The sequence below is a fragment of the Panthera onca genome, chromosome D4, assembly GCF_046562875.1.
Source record: "Panthera onca isolate mPanOnc1 chromosome D4, mPanOnc1 haplotype 2, whole genome shotgun sequence".
Classification (NCBI taxonomy): Eukaryota; Metazoa; Chordata; class Mammalia; order Carnivora; family Felidae; genus Panthera; species Panthera onca.
Genome location: NC_138351.1, coordinates 42995184 through 43014239, shown reverse-complemented (window position 1 = coordinate 43014239; position 19056 = coordinate 42995184). Strand labels below are relative to the sequence as shown.

Genomic DNA, 19056 nt, shown 5'->3' with positions numbered 1-19056 from the left:
TGTTTTATTCCTACTTAACTGACCTCACCTCTTCTCATCCTAATTCATCTGTCCAAGCTCTAAAGCTTGGAGGACCCTGTACTCTGACCTGGGACCTCTTCTCTCTTTTATACACCTTCACTTCCTAAGTGATCCCATCCAGCCTCACATTTTAAAATCTGATCTAAATAACTCCAAAATTCATACCTCTAGCCCAGGCCTCTCCTTTGCATTTTACACTCACATATCCTGTATCTCACCTGATATCTTCACTTCAGTGACAAATTGCCACTTGGTGACAGTGTAAGGTGTCATTGATTTTAGCCTCTAGGGGTTCACATTTCTTCTTGCTTGCTTGCTTGCTTTCTTCTTTCCTTTCTTTCTTTTGTATGTTCTATATTTTTAAATGGTGTGCATTTATAAATAAATTTGTTATATTTTATTCAACTTTCTGGGTATGCTTTCATATGAGGTTTTTTCCTCCCACAATATTTAGTATATTATATTGCCACAAATATAGTCTATCATCAACTTTCTAGTTACTTTAATTGGAATCCTGACAGGTACCTTGAATACTTTTTTTTTTTTTGACTTGCCATATATGATTGGTCATCAAACTCTGTATTATACCACTGTGAAATCTCTTGGTGTTTTTTCCCCGGCTCTTTCTACTTCTATTGGTATTGTCTAGATATTTGTTGTCTTTTGCCATGATATTTAAACAATCTCTCATTTACTTCTATTTAATCTCTATTTTCTCAAAGTTTAGCCTTCGGCCTAACTGTACAGCAGAACCATCTGAGAGTTTTAAAAAACTATCAAGGTGCAAGGATCACTACCAGATATGCAGATTTAACTGGTCTAGGGTAGGATCTGGGCATAAGTATTTTTTAAAGCTCCCCAGGTGAGGAGAACATGCAGCTAGAGTTGAGAACCACAGCTATACCAGATTATTCACTAGCCACAACAAACTGCTTTCTCACCTTGATGCCTTTTCAAGCTTTCCTTCATCCAATGGCTTTGTTTTACTTATAACAGCTTTCAAAATCAAACCAAACTATAAGTCTAAGCCCAAATGCCACCTCCTTCAAAAGCCTTACTAAATAATGACTGTGATGAATGACTGTCTTTCTCCATCTATTACACATCCACAGTACATACAGCACACAGAGAGAATATATATATTCTCTATGTATATTTTCTATATAGAATATAGAGAATTATATATATATTATATAGATATAAAATATATATATATATTATATATATAATTTCCTTGTATTGTGATACACATGTCCATCTCTCCTAGTAGTATCTTACATAGGGGCCAAAGATATTGTTTAATTCATTGTTGAATATCCTATTATTAGAATGCCTTACCCATGTTAGGTACATTAAACTAAAAGGAATTGTAACAAATACATCAATCCATCTGCAAACCAAAATTCTAGGCATTTAAAACCTAACTCTAAAATATATGCCTTAATAAATATCACAACAATTCCATAGTGAGAAAAATGTTATAGTTTGTCACTTCTAGGCATGTTGATATTATAATAAGACACTTACCTGACATTTCATTGATGCAAAGAATAAAAACACTACTAGGAATATAATACTGTGTAATATATTATAACACTGGTTTATTATAAACAGAAAATAAATTTCTAACTGATGTTTTCAAATCATATTTTCTTATTTTACTATTTTCTGGGTAAGATCACAAGTGAATCTAAAAACAGAGTATAAAAAGTATGATTTTCCAGTACATAGTGTTCTGAGTGATGATAATAATAGTTCCTTACAAAGTCTAATATAAGACACAGACATTCTGTTAACAAATATCACTTGGTTCATCTAGAAGATAAGACATAGGAATAAGACAGTCACGTCCAATTCCACATGGATTCTCAGCTCAGATCCTGGTTTTTGCACAGTTTACCTTGCGAACATGATCCGAGTGACATTTCACAAATTCCTGGATAAATGTTGCTACACTCTGCTAGGAGAGAGACAGGCTATGTCATGCACAGATCAATAATAGCACTGTGTTTCATCAGCTTCAAAATCAAAAGTGCTTCATCTGGCAAAAGCCATGGCCCTAGAGAATCTGACATATATAAACTGAATACCCTACAAGGAATGTGTACTACACAAGCTATTGGGATAAGATAAAAGAAAACTCTGGAGATTAGCAATGAAATACAATGAGAGAGTAGTTTTCTACTTCATTATTACTAGAGGTGTGAATACAGACCACAAAAATGAAAATGAGGCTATTTAAAATTCTACAATTCCTGATAGAAAAAAAAAGTCCAGTACAATTTAATACCTTCAGTCTTTTAAATAAGAGTTATATAAATAAATACAAACCAAAGATAACTGTAAATTTAGGAGACAATAGTAATCATATACGTATACCCAGATTAAAATGTTTTATGGAGATCCATAAAATATGGTCCTTTTAGAATTACAGGGTTTACTTAAAGACTCTTCAGATTTAGTAGTTAGTATTCTCAAAGTTTATATGCTAGATTAACCTAAAAACCCAAGATATTTGTTGAAAGGGTTATGCTGTTGTTTTTAATTCCAGATTTTGACATTTGGAGAAGTCTTTTATTTGGGTTTTGATTAAACTAATTTAAGATTAATTGGTTAATGAAATTGGACAAGAGCTGAAGCAAACTTGAAAATTCAAATCCTAAAAATGAACCTGCTTTAAGATCACAGCTGCCAAAAAAAGTTTCTGAGAACAAAATCTGCTGTTGTAAAATTTACCTGTATCTGACTCAGATGGCAGGGGAATCAAGAATTCATCAAGACATCAGAGGAGATAATGGTGTTTAATCACAAAATAAACATCAGTGTGTATTTATGTCATGTATGTTGACATATTATACTTGAGCTCTGAGATTACTTGGGACACTGTAGTTGAGGAGTTATGGTAAAGGCAGATTAAAGGCTATTAGGCAACAATGGTCTAGAGTGAAAGTCTGGTTCTCTGGTCCACATTTTATAAAGTATCTCTTTTCTAACTTTTGGAAATAGTATCATGCCTCCTCAATACAAGACACTGGGGATTAGTTAATACTGCTATTAATATACAGAAATACCATTTTAGAGGGACAAAAAGGAGTATCCTTTTCCTTTAGAAAACACGTAGGGCCATTGTGCAAATCAGGGTTCAGAAAATTAAATGCTTATAGTTACCAGAAAGGTAGCACAAATAAATGAAGTGGGCCTGGTAGGATTTTTGACAAACAGAAGACAGTAGGCCTCATTCTTCTTGAAAGCACCATAAGACTAACTCTCCTATCAAAACCATAACTTCCAACACTTTCATGATACTATATAATCTATTAATTGATTTGTAAACTTTATAGTTCTTTCATTTAATGTCACCAATGCCTTCACTTTCTTAGTGTAAATGAATATTCAGTCTTGACCTATTTATCTATTCTTCCAATTCTCAAAACTGATTCTCTAGTTCCTAATCACAAAAGTCTGTGGGATACTTTCACTTATACATCATATTACTACTTCAACATAATAAATTAAAAACAGAATTATTCTTGTATTTTATGCTAACCTTAAGAAAGAAGAATGTCTCTGGGAAATGTTACATGTAGGAAGTGATATATGAAGCAGGCTTTAAGTGATATGCTAGATTTAGAAGGATATAAAGAAAAGTGGAAGGTACTTGAAGTAGAAAACAATTTTTTAATCTTTAAAATTTTTTTTAATGTTTATTTATTTTTGAAACAGAGAGAGACAGAGCATGAGCATGGGAGGGGAAGAGACAAGGAGACACAGAATCTGAAGCAGGCTCCAGGCTCTGAGCAGTCAGCACAGATGCGGGGCTCGAACCCACGAACCGTGAGATCATGACCTGAGCCAAAGTCGGACTCAACCAACTGAGCCACCCAGGCACTCCTACAATTTTTTAATCTTGATAAGAATATGCATTATCATATCAGTATCTTGGCAAAAAACTAGTCATAAAACAAACTTCATTCTTTCATTGAGAATGTACTATGACCTTAATTATGCAGATTCTGTGAAAGTTGTCAAAGAAGTATAATACATGGTTTTTGTCTTTGAGGAGCAAATTAGCTGTTAGATACCACAGAATTCACAAATGTTAAACTTTAAAACTATTAAATGTAAAACTGTATAAAAAGTCAACTTTGAAAAGTAGAAAGACTATGGAGTTAAGATCAAGAAAAGTAGAAAGACAACGGAGTTAACATCAATTCTTTAAGTCTTAACTGCATCATATACAATATGAGGATTTCCTCTTTTTGGGTTGATATAACAAGTCAAGACATAAAAATCAATTAATGTAGGTCTTCACATCAACAGGCTAAAAAATAAAAATCACATGATCACATCACTAGTTGCAGGAAATCATTTGACAAATTCAACATTTATTTATAGTAAAAACTCAGTAAATTAGGAACAGAGGAGAGCACCCTCAACTCATAAAGAATATCTACAAAAGCCCTATAACTAACATCATACTTAATGGTGAGAAACTTGAAGCTTTCCCACTAAGATCAGGAACAAGGCAAGAGGTCTCCTCTCACCCTGGCTTTTCATCATACTGGAAGTCCTAGCTAAGTCAGTATGACAAGAAAATGAAGTAAATGGTATACAGAATTGGAGGCAAGAAATAAAACCGTCTTTGTTCACAGACAATATGATTGTTGATGCAGAAAATCAAAAAGAACCAACAAAAAACTCTTGAACCAAATAAGTGAATATGTCACAGTTGATGGATAAAAGGTTAATATATTAAAGTCAATCCCTTTCCAACATACCAGCAGTGAACAGGTGAAATTTAAAAGCGAAACACCTGTCCTTCCCTGTTCCTGCTCAGTCTCTCTCTCTCTCAAAAAATAAACATTTAAAAAAGTGAAACACCATTTACATTAGCATACCTAAAAAGTAAATACCTTGATATATATCTAACGAAATATGTATAATGTCTGTACGAGAAAATATAAAATAGTTTGATAAAAGAAATCAAGGAAGAAATAAATGGAGATGTTCCATAGTCATGGAGTGGAAGATACAGTATTGTCAAGATGTTCCTTTGGATTCATTGCAATCCCAATCAAAATCCCAGCATGTATATTGACAAACTGACTCAAAAGTTTATATGAAGAGGGTCCTTGAGTGGCTCAGTCAATTAAGAGTCCAACTCTTTATTTAAAAAAAAAAATTTTTTAACATTTATTTATTTTTGAGACAGAGCATGAACAGGGGAGGGTCAGAGAAAGAGGGAGACACAGAATCCGAAACAGGCTCCAGGCTCTGAGCTGTCACCACAGAGCCCGATGCAGGGCTCGAACCCATGGACCGTGAGATCATGACCTGAGCTGAAGTCGGACGCCCAACTGACTGAGCCACCCAGGCACCCCTTAAGTGTCCAACTCTTGATCTCAGGTTCATGAGTTGGGCTCCATGTTGGGCATGGAGGCTACTTAAAAAATTAAAAAAAGGAGAGATGAGTAAATTCTAAAGTTTATATGAAAAAGCAAAGACCCAGATTGGTCAATACAGTATTGAAGGAGAAGAACAAGGTCAGAAGACTTAACACTACCTGATTTCAAGATTTACTATAAAGGTACAGTAATCAAGCCATGTGGTGGTAAAAGAATAGATAAATAGGCCAGTGGAATAGAACACATAGCCAGAAGTAGATCTACATAAATAGAGTCAATTGATCTTTGATAAAAAAGCAATCCAATGGAAATAAGACAGGCTTTCCAACAAATTGTGCTAGAACACTTGGATATCTATAGGAGAAAAAAAAAAAAAAAGAATCTAGACACAGACCTTATACCCTCACAAAAACTAATTCAAAATGGATCACAGACACAGGTGTAAAATGCAAAGCTAAAAAATTCGTAGAAGATAAAATAGGAGAACCTCTAAGTGATCTTGAGTGTGGAGATCACTTTTTAGATACAACACCAAAAGCATAATCCATGAAAAAAATAACTGATAAGCTAGACTTCATTAGGATTCAAAACTTCTGTTCTACAAAAGAAAATGTCGAGAGAATGAGAAGGCCCATACTGCTACAGACTGGAAGAAATATTTACAAAAGACACATCTGAAAAAGGACTGTTTTCCAAAATATACAAAGAATTCCTAAAACTCAGCAGTAAGAAAACAAACAACTGAATTAAAAAGTGGGCAAGAGACCCAGACACCTTACCAAAGAAGACAAACAGATGGCATATAAGCATAGAAAAAGATGGTTCACATAATATGTCATCAGGGAAATGCAAATTAAGACAACAATGAAATACCCCTACACACTTTTAGAATGATCAAAATCCACAACACTGTCAACAAATGCTGGTGAGAATGTGAAGCAATGGGGGTCTCATTCATTGCTGGTGGGAATCAATATGGTAAAGTACTTTGGAAGACAGTCTGGCAGTTTCTTACAAAACCAAACATATTTGGGGGGCCTGGGTGGCTCAGTCAGTTAATCTTTTGACTCTTGCTTTCGGCTCAGGTCATGATCTCATCATTTGTGAGTTCAAGCCCCACGTCAGGCTCTGTGCTGACAGCTGGGGATTCTCTCTCTCCTTCTCTCTCTGCCCCTCCTCTGCTGGCATGTGCTCTCCTTATCTCTCCAAATAAATAAATAAACTTAAAAAAAACACAAAAACAACAAAAACTAAACATATTCTTAACATATGATCCAGCAACCATGCTTCTTGGTATTTGCCCAAAGTCACTGAAAGCTTATATGCACATAAGAACCTCTATAGGGATGTTTATGGTGGCTTTATTCATAATTGCCAAAACATGGAAGCAATCAAGATGTCCTTCAGAAGCTGAGTGGATACATAAACTGGCACATCCAGACAATGGAATATTATTCAATGCTAAATAGAAATGAGCTATCAAGTCATGAAAAAACAGGGAGGATATTTAGGTGTATATTATTAAAAGAAAGAAGCCAATCTGAAAACCCTTTATATTGTATGATTCCAACTATATGACATTCTATAAAGGCAAAGCTATGGTGAGAGTAAAAAGACTTGTGGTTGCCAGGGATTGAGGCAAGGTGGGGGTGGCCAGCAGAGGATCAACAGGTGAAACATAGAGGAATTTTAGGGCAGTGAAAATGAATATATGAACAGAGATATATCATTATACATTTGTCCAAACCCAAACAATACCAAGAGTGAACTGTAAACTGTATACTTAGGGTAATTAGGATGTATCAAAGTAGGTTCAACAATTGTAATAAATGTACCTTTCTGGTGGGGATAGTGATAATGAGGGAGTCTATGCATGTGGGGGGCCATGGAGTATATGGGAAATCTCAGTACCTTCTTTTCAATTTTGCTCTGACCTAAAGCTACTCCCTCTAAAATAAAGTTTTAATAAAAGAACATACAATTTCATTGTTCTCAAATTCTACCTTCCACAAAACACTAGAACACAGTTCAGGCAAGTTCTCTGACACCAAGGATTGCCTCCCCTCCAGTTTCCAAAAGCATGTTCCTCATTTTCATTTGAAACCTCTCCAGAATATCCTTAATGTCCATATTTCTAGTATGAACCTCAAAACGCTTCCAGCATGTACTCATTACATAGTTCCAGAGCTGCTTCCACATTTTTAGATATTCGTTACAATAGCACCCAAAGCTAGCACCAAAATATGCATTACTATTCTTGGGTTGCTATAATAACAACAACCGAAACCCCATAGACTGGGTAGCTTAAAAAACAGACATTTAATATCTTACAGTTCTGGAGGCTGGAAGTATGAGATCAGAATGTCAGCATGATCAGGTTCTAGTGAGAGCTCTCTTTCTCTTCCTATAAGGGCACTAAACCCACCATGAGGGCCCTTCCCTCATGACCTCATCTAAACGTAATTACCTCACAAAAGCCCATCCCCAAATACCATAACATTGGGGGTTAGGGATTCAACACATGAATTTTGGGAGAACACAATGCAATCCACAGTGATAATAAGCCTCTTGAAATCCATGTTGTTATTTAAACAAATACAGAAAGGAAATTAATAAAATAATTCATCTATTCATATTTAAATGAATGACATGGAGTATTATACTTTCTTGAAACACATATTATTTCAGGGGAAAGCTTACCATAAAATAAATTTTCTAGTATGTAAAATACCACAAACATTTACATTTGATATCTGCCAGCTGGTATCTTATATATAATTATTTAACACCTACTACAAAACATTTAAAAGATATTCTAAAAGGTGTTTTTACAGGTAAAGCTGCATCTTTTTTTATAATATGGTTCTGGTAGTTTGCTTCTATGAAACAATGCTGTTTAAATCCACATGATGACACGTATGTGGCTATCAAGGAGTTTCCACAGTTATGATACAATTAAGTAATGTTACTAGAACAAAAGAGGTTAACATTTACACCTTGTTATTCTTAGGACTTGAGACTCATTTGTCACATGTTTCAGCTGAATTATGAGTAAGGCTCTTAGGTCAAAGAACTGAGCATTTAAACTGGAAAAGATAGTCTGTCAATATTATTAGCTTTAACAGTCTATTCCTTGATGCTTACTTTTGCAATACACAATGGAATATGTTAGAAAAAAGAAAACACAAGTTTTAATTAGAAGTTAATTTTAGGAAAATTAACTTTAACTATATTTTACTTTGTTGAATTTAATAATAATTGAAGTTAAGTGCTTTGTCTAACAGTAGGTTCTATACATCTAAAAGTGTTAGGGGTGCCTGGGTGGCTCAGTCAGTTAAGCATCTAACCCTTGATTTCAACTCAGGTCATGATCTCATGGTTCATGAGATTGAGCCCTCTGCCAGGCTTTGGAGACTGCTTAGGATTCTCTCTCCTTCTCTCTCTCTGCTCCTCCCCAGCTTGTACATGTGCTCTCTGTGTCCCTCAAAATAAATAAATAAACATAAAAAATGATTAAAATGTTATATAGCTATTACACTTTACCATTATTTATTACATAAATAATTGTTATGTTGGTAGTAGGTTTTATTAATTTGAATGGAGAATGATTTTTATTATATTATTCTGTCAACCATGAATGTATTGTTCAGTAAAAGCCATGCAGATACTACTATTTGTTGGTATATTTTCCCATTTAAAACTAACATTAAAAAGAGTTTTACTGATATATAATTCACATACCACATTATTCACCCATTTAAAGTGTAAAATTCAATGGTTTTCCAGTATATATTCACAGATACGTTCAACCACTATCATAGTCGATTTTAGAACATTTTCATCACTTTAAGAAGAAACCCACATACTTCAGCAATTGCTACCATATTCTTCTTTACCCCCAGCCCAAAGCAAACATGAATCTACTTTCTGTCTCTATAGATTTACCTATTCTGGGTATTTCATATATATGGAATCACAAAATATGTGGTCTTTTCTAACTTGCTTCTTTCACTAAATATGTTTTTAAGTTGCACCCATGTTGTAACACATATCAATACTCATTATTTTTTATGGTTTAATAATATTCCATTGTATGTATATACCACAATTTATACTTTCAACAACTAATGGACATTTAGGTTATATCTACCTTTTGCTTATTATTAGTAATGCTGCTATGAACAATACTGCCTTAATATTTACTATCTTCTTGTACAAAGCCTTATGTAAGACAGAGGCAAGTACTTAGGCTTTCTCATTTCTTACCTGAGTATTCACAAAGCTCTATGAATGTATGTGTCCTCCAGATTCCCAGGAAGATGTCATAGCCTTTTGAAACTTTTATGGACATCTCATTTCCCAGTTTTCCTTTTAAGCTATTTGGTTAATATACTGTTTGACCTTAACTGGAATCTATCACCTCAGGCAGCTTGAAGTTAAAACACTTGCCTGTAATTGTTTTGACAATCCCATACCCACCAAACCTGCTAAGAAGGCTGCTCACAATGACTGGGATCAGAGTCAGCTTTTCAACTGGGGTCTTCCAGGAAAGCATCAGACAGGTCAAATGATGACAACTATTTGGGAATCAGGCTTTGCAGGGGCTCTAGTTCCATTCCATTTCTTCTGGTAGTTGCCAGGCTGCATGGGGGACATGAACCATCTTTATTCCCAGGATACTGCTGAGCTAGGATAGCAGGGAATGGGACCAAAGCAAATTAAAATGCCACACAGTGTCCTGTTCTTATTTAGATTCAGCTGTTTTTCTTGAAGAACACTCCCTAGACTGTTGCAAGTCTTTGGTTAATTTCCAGAATTTCCTAGAGGCATTATAAGCGTTCCTCAATGTACATAGAAAGTCTCAAAAAATGCTTTGTAGTTTTCATGTAATATGCTTTTATTTGATCTCCAAGGAACATATGGCTTAGAAAATGATGAGGGAGCATGAGGCAGGCTGAGGGGTAAAGCACAAGCTAGCACCTCCTCCCCACCCCGCCACCCCAGGTGGGATCTGAGTGATATTCCTTGGACACTCCTGGCTGCCCAAGAACAAAGGAAAGGGGTTTAAGTACTTGCCATGGTGATATGGGAAACTAAGGCAAATTAAAAATTAAATTCCCTTACTGCCTACAGCCCATTGACAAGGCCTTGAACGGGGCAGAGTGACCGTCCTCCAGGAGCTCAGCTGCCTCGATGATGACAGTTTGCCAGGGACAAAAGAGAACCTTAGCTTAACATTATCCCAACCTCAAGGACCTTGTAAGTCAACTTCCATTATCTCAACTCCCCCAAGATATATGCTGACAATCATACTCCAAGCATATGGCCCCCAGATATGCATCTAAAGGGTCTCATGACTGAGGTTTTATTAAATGGTAATAAATGGCATTTTCCTAGCAACAGCTAGCCCCTGAAGGTCCTGGAAACCTTGCTCCCAAAATTCCTTAGAGACTTACCCTATCCTTGACCCCCTCCCAACCTGAGGGTATATAATGAGTTACTGTCACAACCCCATGCAGTTCTTCCTGCCCATGGGTCCTGTCCCCATGCTTTAGTAAAATCACCTTTTTGCATCAAAGATGTCTTCAAGAATTCTTGCTTGCTTGCTGGCTCCAGACCACCCCACCATCACCCCAAAACTTCATCAGAAAATTTGTGGCTCCCTTGATCCATCAAGTGTCTTAGAATTATTACATGGATCCTTACTTAGAAGATTAGGTTCTGCACAAAGTGCTATGAAGATGCTGATTCCCAATAATGTTTGCTTGTTTTTAAATTTCTTTTATGGAGGAATAATCATCAAAACCTTTATGCTAATAGTAATACATGTTACAACGTGGATGAATGTTTAAAACATTATGAGAAGCGAAAGATGCCAGACACCAAAAGCCACATATTCTAAGATTCCATCTGTATGAAATGTCTGGATAGGCAAATCTTGAAGGGAAGCAGATTCTGCCACCCCAAGTTATGTCTCTTTGGCATAAGGATTGTTTTGAGCTAAAGGCAACCAAAACCCAGCAGATTCAAGAAAAACTCTTTATCCATTCCTTTCAATTGCCTAAATTTACACTGGAAAGCAAGTCTTACCAGGAAGAGAAATATTATCAGAAATACTTTTTTACCTAAGAAATTTATTTACATAACAGAACAACCTTTGTTTTCCAAACATCTCCTCTAGATTTCCTGTGAAAGTCCTCCCTCCCTTTGTATCCCACACCTCCACCCCTTTCCTTAGCTCAGGATGTTATATAAACTTCAATTATCTAGCTGCCTTTTGGGTCTCATTTTTTTATGGGGCTTGCATATACATGAAGTTAATTTTTTTTCTTCTATTAATCTGTTTTATGACAATTTAATTTTTAGACAAGCCAAAGAACCTAGAAGGGAAGAAGGAAAATTTTTTCTGCCCATACAACTATATAGACAGAGTGTAGGTTAGTAGTTGCAGAGAGCTAGCAGAGATGGGAGAAGGATGATAGATAAAAGGTACAGGGTACCTTTATGAAGTTAGGAAAATGTTCTAAAATTGATTTTGGTAATAGTTGCACAATTTTGTCTATATTGTAACAACCACTGAATTAAATAAGAGAATTTTATGGTATGTGAATTATATGTCATTAAAGTTATTACAAAAAAAATTAATAGTGGGTGACTTAAATACTTCACTCTCCATAACTGACAGACCTAGACAGAAAATCAGCAAGAATATCGAAGAGTTGAACATCATTATTAACCAACTAGACTCAATAGATATATAGAGAACACTCAATCCAACAACAGCAGAATACACATTGTTTTCAAGTGCACATGGAATATTCTGCCATATCTACTATTTGTTAGGCCAGAAAATAAGTCTTAATAAATTTTTAAAATCCAGATGGTAGAAAGTAACTCTCCATGTAAGTTTGGAACATGGGTCAGATCTGGTTTATTAGGCTACTTTGGGAATGAAGCCAGAGACAGTTCTTATTAGTATAACTACTATAATAGTAATCCTTTATAATTAAAACATTTACTAAGTATTGCTTGAATCAAAACACTAGATATTAGAAGTAGAAAATTTAAGCATAACTTAAAATTATGTATGACAGTGATTTAAAAATTACTTTCTAGGGGCGCCTGGGTGGCTCAGTCGGTTAAGCAGCCGACTTTGGCTCAGGTCATGATCTCACGGTCCGTGAGTTCGAGCCCCACGTAGGGCTCTGTGCTGACAGCTCAGAGCCTGGAGCCTGTTTCAGATTCTGTGTCTCCCTCTCTCTGACCCTCCCCCGTTCATGCTCTGTCTCTCTCTGTCTCAAAAATAAATAAACGTTAAAAATAAATAAATAAAAATAAAAATTACTTTCTACATTGATGAATTCTGACAAATTTTCAACAAAACATTTTTTATACAAGCAAATACCTTTAAGAACGGAGACTTCAGGAACAATCTTTTCCTTTCCATGTGCTTTAAGATTAAATTATGATAACCAGCAGTAAGTTATAATGTGTCTACAAATTATTGCAGAAAACTCAATTCAAAAAGCATAGGTAAATTATAAGAACACATTAAAATAGATATTTATGTTAAATTCTTCACATTTTATGCTAGTATTTGTAAAGAGGAACTGAGGCAATTACTATTTAATAATTTGATTTATAATGATAAATTCTAAGTTTTAGACATGGGCAAATTAAGTGAGATAAATGCATTAATGAAGCCTGTCCTTAAAATGTTATAACACAACAATGAACAGGAACAACACATGTAAAACAAAATATCCACCTTGATAATATAGTCTATTATAATTGATTTTTAAGGTTCCTTTACCTTTATTGTCTGTCTGCTTGTCTGATATCGTTGATCAGATACTTGTTGCTGCTGAAGGAGTTTTTCATTTATTTCTTTATATTCTTTTACAGACAATTCCGCTGTTTTTTTGGCATTATGAAGTATGCTGTTTTGTTGTTGTAAAGATACAATACGTTCTCGTAATAAAATAATATTGCTACTTGACTTCTGGGAAGTTATATTTTTCCACTTTTCTCTGTTAACTATACAAAAAGAATGTTCATAATATTTTTAAAAATACATTAAATTAAAAAGACATTGTTAATTTCATATACATTCTTACCTCTGGTAGGAACTGTTGTATGAGAACTCTTTTGTATATTACCATTCTTCTTTTGAAAAGTTGGCTTTCTGGCATTCTTGGAATGAAAATAATCCTAAATTTGAAAGTTTTAATAAAAATTACATTATTACTCAATAACAACTTCAAGTGAATGAACATAGTAAATAATATTTCTTTACCTAAAAATATATTTATTAAAATATATATATATTTATTTATGCAAACTCAAAAAAATCTAAACAAATTCTATAATTGATACCAAGAACTTATAAATGAACATAAATGTGCATTAAAGTTGACTTATCAACTAGCAGGCAGAAGATACAAATACAATCAACCCTGAATTAGTAGGAATTTAACCTGTGGACAGTTTTAAAATCCAGGAGTAAATACAGTAAAAACAACAAAAATAAAATAAGAATAATTTAATATCTTATTCTCTGGGAACCTAGGTCCTTTTGTCAAATACTGTTATCTGTTGCATGGAGACTGATTAATCCCTTCTGACAAATAAAGCTGACAAATGCTGATGGTAATAAAGTAACTTTCCTTTAAATTGTATGTTTTCCTCAGGACATTCTAAAATGAAGACATGACTTTTGTTCCAAAATATTTCACCAATTTTAAAAAGGATTGGAGGCAGGGGAGAGGGTAAGAGAAATGAGGAAAGGGAGTCAAAGGTAAAAGAAAAAAATTAATTTACTTGTCACAGTCAGCATTCCATTCTGGGATATGGATAGAGTTTTATAGCCCATTTACACAAGGATTTATTGAATATTAGGACTCCTAGAAACCATCTAATGCTTTATATATTTTTAGTATTTTTCATTGTATGTGTATATGTAAAGCTCTATATACCATTATCCAAAATGATATGTGTTCTCTGGGGAAAAAAATATCCATAAATGCAGGAAAAGAAAATAAGTGACCAGAAAGCCTATTGCCTGGAAATAACCATGGTCAAAATTTTAGGATATTTTCATCTAGGTTATTCTGGAGAATGAAATGGAATTACACTATTCATATTATATTGAGTCTGCTTTTTACCTTTACTATACCAGAAACATAAGATAGTGTTTTGATATTTTGAAACACAAATTAAAAAAATTTTTTTTCTTATCATTGCCCCAGGAATTTCAGATTTGTAATTAGAGATGCCAGCAGATTAAAAAAATTTAAAAACGCTTCTCCAAAGCAAAAATTTAAATAGGAACATGTTTCTAAAGTATTATAAATCATACTACTAAAATATGTGGTCATATCTAAGAATTTATTGGCTGGGAAACAGGTACATTACCAATCTAGAAAATTCTTTTAAAAAAGGATTTTTTTTTTCAGAGATCCCAATTCCAGAAAAAATAATTATAATAAAAATGGTAGAAAAAAATAAATTTTATCCAGCGTTACTTTGGCAATGAGCCAAATATTTTATCTAAGATAGGGTTTTCCTTTAAACCAATTACTTTTCCTTTGAACTTGTTTCATTCTCAAAATGTTTGTTTTTGAAATGCCTCATTTGAACTTTTTTAGAACCAGTATATCAGATATATATTTTTTTAAATGTTTCATTGGTATATTAGGCCTTAAGAGCCAGTCATGACACTATAAAAATGTCCCAGACAGAACTACCAAATTACCAGTATTCGTCACCAGACCTGATATCAAGTTAACTGGATCTAAATTAAAAAGAACCATTTCTAGTATTATTACTTACTAAAATTTCAGAAAAAATTTTAAAAATTTTAAACTTTGAAATCAGCACACTTAAAGTGTCTTTTTAATATGGAAAAATGTTAAAGGAAACTCAAGGAACTCAAGATGAGAAATTTGAAGAAGCAAACCTAGGATATAGTATGTATCAATAATTTGCATCTTTTTTTTTTTTTTTTTTTGCTGAGTAGTATTACATGGAATGGATGTATCACAATTTACCATTCAACTATGGAAGAAAATTTTGGTTGTTGTTAGTTTTTCAGGTATTAGAAATAAAGTTGTTATGACCATTCATATATAGGATTTTGGGGGTAAACGCAGATTTTCATTTCTCTGGGATAAGTGTCCAAGAGAGAAATAGTTGGGGTTGTATGATGTGTATGATTTGTTCTTTTTTTTTCTTTTACAGAAACTGCCAGTTGTTTCTCAGAGTGGGGTACCACTTTATATTATTATATGTGAGATCTAGTTTCTCTGCATCCTTGCCAGCATTCTGTTGTTTCCCAACAAAATCTTTATATATAAGAAGTATGAGTCATTTGTCACATATATGGTTTGTAATACTTCCTTCCAGTCTATAGCATGTCTTTATATCCTCTAAAGAGGTCCTTTCATGGAGCAAAATTTCTTAATTTTAATGATGTCTAACTTATTGATAATTTCTTTTAGGGATCATGCTTTTGATATCATCTCTAAAAATTATTCAGCAAGCCCAAAGTTCTGAATATTTTTCCTTATGTTTCCCTCTTAAATTTTTATGATTTAATGTTATACACTTATATCTGTGATCCATTGCAAGCTAATTTTTGCACAAGATGTGAGGTTCAGATATAGGTTCATTTTCTTGTCTAGGGATATCCAATTAATTACTCCAGCATTATTTATTGAAAAGACCATCCTTCCTCTATTGAATTGCTTTTGCCTCTCTGTCAAAAATCAGTTGTTTATACTTGTGAATTCATTCTAGATTCTGTATTCCATTATGTAAAAAATAAACCTTTCTTCCTCTCATGGTGGGCGTTTGTTGTAATCAGTCTTGACACTGAGTGGTAGGAATTGATGTCACAATCTTCACAAAATACTTATTTCTTATTAAAATTTCATTTGGTTCTTTTTTTATATCTTCTATTTCTTTGCTGAGACTTTCCATTGCATTCTTGAGATGTTCTATTTTTTCATTTGTTTCAAGTCTGTTTGTGACAGTTTGTTGAAGCATTTTTATAATGTCTTCTTTAAAATGCTTGTCATGTAGTTCCAACATCTGTGTCATCCTGTTACTGGCTTCTGTTGATTGTCTTTTCATTCAAGTTGAGGTTTTTCTGATTTCTTGCTATAATGAGTAATTTTCCATTGTATCCTGGACATTTTGCCTATTTTATTTTAAGACTCTGGATCTTATTTATTTCTTCTAGCAGGCCTCCTCTTATAGCACATTGGTGGAGCAAGGGAGCACCACCTCATTACTGCCAACTGGGAATGGGAAGTCCCCACCAAAGAGGTTGGGAGGAGCACCTCATTACTGCTTGGTGGAGGTGAAAGTTCAAATTCCCCAAAGGTTGATGCCATCCTGCCTGGGAGACGGAGCATGGACTTGTTTCTGCTCCTCACTTAGAGTCCAATGACAAAGTGGGGAGTGGGGAGTGAGAGGCTTTATAGATACAGGAGGTGTGACAGTCCCCATCTCTGCCCCAAGGAAGGGAGAGGGTCATCTTTTCACTGATGGATGAACTCAGATGTCTAGCTCCTTATATGGCCTCTGATGACAAGATGGCAGGGAGTCATTACCATTGGCTCCTCATTTTGTCTTCTCTAACACCACCCTGATGGGTGGAGGAGAAGTTGGGGGTGACTCCTTAGAGCCAGGTGAGAGTAAAAGCCTAGGTTCCCCACTAGGTCTTTATCAATGTGAGTAGAGGTAGGTTTGCAATTTTTTCTGTGGTATTTGGGTAGAGTAGGGTGATTACTGTGTAAAAATTTTCTATCTTGCTTGGCTGCCCCTTTCTTGGTCCTTTAACAAGAGAGAACAGGGTTTTATTGGGGCCTTTCATCATTTGATGAAAGTGTTTCCAGGTGGCAGGTTTATTCAGCATGCAGGCTGGGATATATGAGGCAGAATTAAAACTCATAAAACTCACCAATCATATTGTTCCTTGAGTCTTGTGATTCCTAACTAGTCTTCTTAAGAAATTATTAAAAAGTTGAGTATTTTCACCATATACTTCACAGAAAAAAAATTTTTTAAGGATGCAAATTAAATTATTAGCAACAAAAATAAGTTATGAAACATAAGATAAAATTAAAAACATAGCTTATAATCAAGGAACACTGTGTCATATACCTTTGGGGTCTTGCCATCTGTGTTTGAATATATTCGTACCATATCTTTTCCTTGCGTTTGGCTACCTTCTGTTTGGTCACTTTGTTTCTGGTCTCTTCCATCTTCTATAGCACTTATTTTCTGGGATGTTTCTACAATAATTGTTCCTAAATTTTGAGAGGTCTGCGCTTCGGGATCACTGCTTTTGGGAAAAAGTGGGGAATATGAAACGCAAGAAGAAGAGTTGTTAAATGTACCTATTTTAAGTTCAAGATCAAATACTGTTCTAGCACATATTGCACTTAAAGCTAGAAGTTTAATTTGAACATTTACTGGTCCTCTAAATTAAGAAAAAAATTAGTCTAAACATGTTTTACAGTCTGTGATTTCTGTTAATTCTGTACATGACCTCAAACTTACTAAGACGAATAAATAAGTAGGACTTCTTTAATTAACCTGATGGGACATCCACATTGGTGACTGAATTTGAACACCACTCACACAGAGACCTACTACTGCAGTAGAATGAACAGCCTTAAGCAAGCACTGGCCTGGGACTAGAGTTCTGACTATATGGCCCTTTCAGTTACTTACTGTCTCTGGACCATGTTTCTTCACCTGATAAATGTTATATTGCATCAGTGATCCTGATTTTTTTCACAACCAAATATCCTCTTTATTACAATTCCCTTAGGTATACCATATTTGAAAAGTGTATCTAGCAAAGAAAAAGAGTATGCCTATTGAAAAACAATTCAACGTCTTATTTACTTGCCATCTAAATGAAAAGAAATGCCAAAAGGAAGTGTTTTACAAAATTGTAAAATCTCATCAACAAATTAGAATATCTAGTACCAAATGCCTGGTAGTGCCACTTCTGTAGTATTTCCACTAAGCGCTAACTTGGGAAGCACATGTTTTAATGCTGCCAGGATTGGAGCACTTACTACTTTCTGGGCCAGGGCAGAAAGCTTTAACGTTTCTCACAGGAAAGTTTTCCCTGAGTCTGAGACAAGTTTTGAATCTCCGAGGCTTTCACCCACTGATCTCAGTTCCATCTCTTATGTCCACTCATCATTCAGTAAAATGTCCATTCATCATTCATTGCTAAGCACCAATTATGTGCCAGGCACTCTTCTAAGCACAAAGGATAAAGTACAAGGAATAAAGGAGACAGATATCTCTGCCCTTATGCAGCTTTCATCCTAAAGGGGTGGGTTCAGATAACAAGAAAATAAGTAAAATTATGTTAATAGTTTGTATTAATGAGAAGGAAGATTGATTGAAAGTGCTGAGGTTGAGTAGAACATTCAAATAAGTCTAATTCCTTTTCCACATGGATGATCTCTTAAATATTTGGATATGGTCATTTGATGCTTGAAACATCTCGTAAAAAAAACATCCCTAGCTTATTCAAACATTCTTATTATGTGTGCTTTTGAGATGTTTTTTCACCCTGGTCACTCCACCTTATCTTGATGGA

The 19056-nt window shown here is 34.5% G+C and overlaps 1 protein-coding gene across 2 annotated transcripts in view; it reads right to left on the bottom strand.

The window, feature by feature from the left end:
• The window catches only part of CNTLN (centlein), a 311202-nt gene that overhangs the window by 77990 nt on the left and 214156 nt on the right, over positions 1-19056 (bottom strand). Inside the window, exons 16-18 of one of the 2 annotated variants that reach the window (XM_078436769.2) lie at positions 17595-17775; positions 13544-13637; positions 13240-13463 (exon numbers count right to left, since the gene is read on the bottom strand). In XM_078436769.2, coding sequence (XP_078292895.2) covers positions 13240-13463; positions 13544-13637; positions 17595-17775 — 499 coding nt within the window. The remainder of the gene's footprint in view (positions 1-13239; positions 13464-13543; positions 13638-17594; positions 17776-19056) is intronic. The other variant, XM_078436771.2, reaches the window with a different exon arrangement.